The sequence below is a fragment of the Dicentrarchus labrax genome, unplaced genomic scaffold (assembly GCF_905237075.1).
Source record: "Dicentrarchus labrax unplaced genomic scaffold, dlabrax2021, whole genome shotgun sequence".
Taxonomy (NCBI): domain Eukaryota; kingdom Metazoa; phylum Chordata; class Actinopteri; family Moronidae; genus Dicentrarchus; species Dicentrarchus labrax.
Window position 1 is genome coordinate 9,405,823 of NW_026136722.1, and position 3,539 is coordinate 9,409,361.

General features: G+C 44.3%; 2 protein-coding genes across 2 annotated transcripts; one reads left to right on the top strand and one right to left on the bottom strand.

The window, feature by feature from the left end:
• The first annotated feature begins 535 nt into the window (after positions 1-535).
• On the top strand, positions 536-1,959 carry LOC127356912 (dexamethasone-induced Ras-related protein 1-like). The gene is made up of 2 exons (XM_051388991.1): positions 536-915; positions 1,033-1,959. Exons 1-2 carry the CDS (start codon positions 645-647, stop codon positions 1,554-1,556), a joined length of 795 nt encoding a protein of 264 aa, XP_051244951.1. The 5' UTR covers positions 536-644; the 3' UTR covers positions 1,557-1,959.
• A 471-nt stretch (positions 1,960-2,430) lies between these two features.
• med9 (mediator complex subunit 9) lies at positions 2,431-3,231 on the bottom strand. The gene is made up of 2 exons (XM_051388992.1): positions 3,120-3,231; positions 2,431-2,918 (listed from the first exon to the last, which is right to left on the bottom strand). The coding sequence occupies exons 1-2, from the start codon at positions 3,197-3,199 to the stop codon at positions 2,699-2,701; spliced, it is 300 nt and encodes a 99-aa protein (XP_051244952.1). The 5' UTR covers positions 3,200-3,231; the 3' UTR covers positions 2,431-2,698.
• Positions 3,232-3,539: the final 308 nt, after the last annotated feature.

Sequence of the window (3,539 nt, forward strand, 5' to 3'; positions counted from 1 at the left end):
CTCCTAACCCCACATAGTCCAGTTGCTTTCTCCTGAAGGACAGTCAGTTTCCTAATGATTGACGAAACACGAAGCCGATGTTCGCAAGAAATCTGACTGTGGCTGAAGGTGACTGTACTTTTATAGCGACAAAACAAAGTAAAGGCTGCTTTGGTGCACGCACACAAGCGGTGAATGTGAGAATCATTTGTCTAATGAATTAAAAGTCTATATTAATATGATGCACACAAGCAATCGTATGCATACCGTGCTAGTCATTTTCTGATTGTAAAAATGTCAAATTTGATAGACAGCTAATTTGTGGCAATTGCGCGTGGAAATATTGGGAAATGATTAACAAATTAAGCAGTCTTATTTGAAAACAAGTCAATTTCTTCCCCGTTTTCTGTAAATGAGGGGTGGACTGGGCTGACGCACACAAACAGCCATAGTAATAATTTCGGGTCTTGCTCCAGCTCCCCAAGCTGGAGCGTGACGCATGACGCATGGAGGAGGCGCGGCAAACTTCCCCAATAAATTCCCAGCCTGCTCCTCCTCTGGCTTCAGAGACACAACGAGGTTAGACCTCCTCTCATCACTGGAAAGGATATAAAAAGCATCTCTTGCTAAAGCACCATCGACATCCGGGTGCAGCTACAGCAAGCATGATTAAGAAAATGTCACCATCCGAGAACGAGTTCGACATACCGGCTAAGAATTGCCACAGGATGGTGATCCTGGGCTCCACTAAAGTTGGGAAGACAGCCATCATCTCTCGGTTTCTGAACGAGAGGTTTGATGACCAGTATACACCCACTATTGAGGACTTCCATAGGAAACTCTACAGCATCAGGGGAGACGTTTACCAGCTTGACATTTTGGATACATCTGGAAATCATCCCTTCCCTGCAATGAGGAGACTTTCAATTCTTACCGGTGAGTTGAGCATTAAAATAACCCCAAACTCCTAACTGTTTGACTTCTTTACAAAGTTCTCTGGCTATTAAAAGGTTATTATTTGGCACTCAACCTGTCTTCTCTTGTGTCTTCCAGGTGATGTGTTTATCTTGGTATTCAGCCTGGATAACAGAGACTCCTTCCAGGAGGTGCAGCGCCTGAAGCACCAGATTTATGAGACCAAGTCCTGCCTGCGAAACAAAACCAAGGTGAACGTGGACGTCCCGCTGGTCATCTGCGGCAACAAGTGTGACAAAGACTTTTATCGTGAGGTGCAGGAGGACGAGATCGAGCGGCTGGTCGGCGGAGACGAGCACTGCGCTTACTTTGAAATCTCAGCAAAGAAGAACACCAACGTAGACCAAATGTTTCAGACTCTCTTTACCATGGCCAAGCTGCCGAACGAAATGAGCCCCGATCGGCACTGCAAAGTTTCCCTGCAGTGCAGCGAGGTTCTTCACAGAAAGTCCTTCAGGAGCAAGAAGTGTAAAGATGGGAACGCGTACGGGGTTGTGGCGCCGTTTGCGCGGAGACCCAGCGTGCACAGTGACTTGATGTACATAAAGGAGAAAGCTGTAGGAGGCAGCCAGACCAAAGACAAAGGCTGCACCATATGCTGACACTGACACTTTTTTTCTTTGCCTGCTTGCAAGAGACTTTCCAGTGCTGAGGAGGAGACAAACCACCCTGCGTTCAGGGCACACATCAGCCCGGGAAAACAAAGTAGACTTAGCCTCTGAGGCGACAGTGACACATGGGGGGAAGTGGTTCTTCTCAGAGACCCCGTGTAGTGATGCAGTAGAGATGCTCAGACAATGCTGTAAAATCTGCCTCTACATTAGCTTGCCCAGAATGGCTCATGAGGAAAAAATGTTTACATTTAGCTATTTTTCTTTTTCTTTTCTTCAAAAAACTGGAACTTGAATGTTGCATTATGAACAAATTTGATTCTGAATGTGTATTTATAATGTCTACGTCCACTTTTGCATAAAAGAGAAAATAAAACCACTTGTTACTTTCATAGTCTGTCTTCCTCTTCTCCTTTCTTTCAAGCAAATCTCAATGAAGTCACATTAAACACTGCACACAGTTCCCTCTAATGGAAAGTATCCATTTGTCCCACAAAAATACATCATGTTGACTGATGGCTCATCCTATCACTTCCTGGCAGATAAGTTGAAACTGCAACATAGTAAATTAAGGACACATTAGGGACCCTGAACATGCTCCACACAGCACTTTTACTCACATTCAACAACCTCAGCCCTTTCTGCCACCAGCTCTTAAATGTGCATGGTTACTTTAATCCACTATTGAAGGATTAGATTCGGAATAACCTTAACCCCTCAAGTCTAAAAGCAACACACATAATGAATGATCGCTCTGCAGTAGCTTGTGTGAAAAAGATGTATAATTAATGATGAAGGCCACAGGCTTAGCCAAAATGAATACGCATGAATATTAGGCAAATTAAAAAGGCTATAAGCCACTCAGTTCTTCATCAGTTAATTTTATTACAAAATAAGGATATTACAAGATATTATACCCTGAAACACTACATTTAATACAAACTACATTACCAAGTTTACATTCTCTCAAAGCAAAAAACAAGAACAAAAAGGGGGCCATTGTCCAAAGACAGGTGCTTGTCCATTTAAACCTCCATCCTCCACATGTATCTGCTCCCCAGGTGAGGATGAAACAGTCCTTCCTCCACCTGTATATGCTTCCTCCAGTCAGTGCACTAATCCAGTCTTCAGTTTCATGATGCTTTTGGGGCGTCAAACATGCACAGACTTTTGTATTTCTGCAGCAGCTGGTTCTTGGTGCGGACCTGCTCCCGCAGCGTCGCCAGCTGCTGCTGCTGCTCCAGCGGACTGCTGTCTATCCCGGGCATGTTGGCTATCTGCTCCCGGGCCTCCTGGATCTTTGTCTTCAGCTTGGCCAGTTCTTGGTGGACATCCTGGCTGTCCTTGTCCATGCTTAAAGAGAGTAAGGTGAAGACGGGGAAAACGTTTTATTATTATTTTGGACATGTACCTTTTTGTAGTTAGCCTAGCTGTTAGCTTTAGCTAACAACAAGCCTAGCAACTCCATCGGAGTGATTGTTTACGAGAAGTAATGATGCGTTCACGGAGCCGTGAATAGAGAGCGAACACCAATATGACCATGAGGAATCTTACCATTTTATAATGTCATGAACTAAAGGCAGCAAAGAGCAATCGTCGCCCTCTTTCTCTTGCTTTGGTTGAGCGACCGCCATCACGCTTCCTCCTTCGGGGCGCAGATAGTTGACGTCATGCATACTGTGATTACGTCACACATTTCTTTTCTCATCTGTTCTGTGGTTGTCCATTATGTGGTTGTCCATTATGTCTGTGGTTGTCCGTTATGTCTGTGGTTGTCCATTATGACTGGTTGTCTATTATGTGGTTGTCCGTTATGTCTGTGGTTGTCCATTATGTCTGTGGTTGTCCATTATGACTGGTTGTCTATTATGTGGTTGTCCGTTATGTCTGTTGTTGTCCGTTATGACTGGTTGTCTATTATGTGGTTGTCCGTTATGTCTGTGGTTGTCCATTATGTCTGTGGTTGTCCATTAT

What these genes read in the sequence shown, in the direction of transcription:
- med9 (XM_051388992.1), bottom strand. Translation starts at nt 3,199, where the DNA reads ATGGCGGTCGCTCAACCAAAGCAAGAGAAAGAGGGCGACGATTGCTCT. An exon ending in GTTCATGACATTATAAAATG is followed by an intron (nt 2,919 to 3,119) that starts GTAAGATTCCTC and finishes ACTCTCTTTAAG; the next exon opens with CATGGACAAGGACAGCCAGG.
- LOC127356912 (XM_051388991.1), top strand. Translation starts at nt 645, where the DNA reads ATGATTAAGAAAATGTCACCATCCGAGAACGAGTTCGACATACCGGCT. An exon ending in GAGACTTTCAATTCTTACCG is followed by an intron (nt 916 to 1,032) that starts GTGAGTTGAGCA and finishes TGTGTCTTCCAG; the next exon opens with GTGATGTGTTTATCTTGGTA.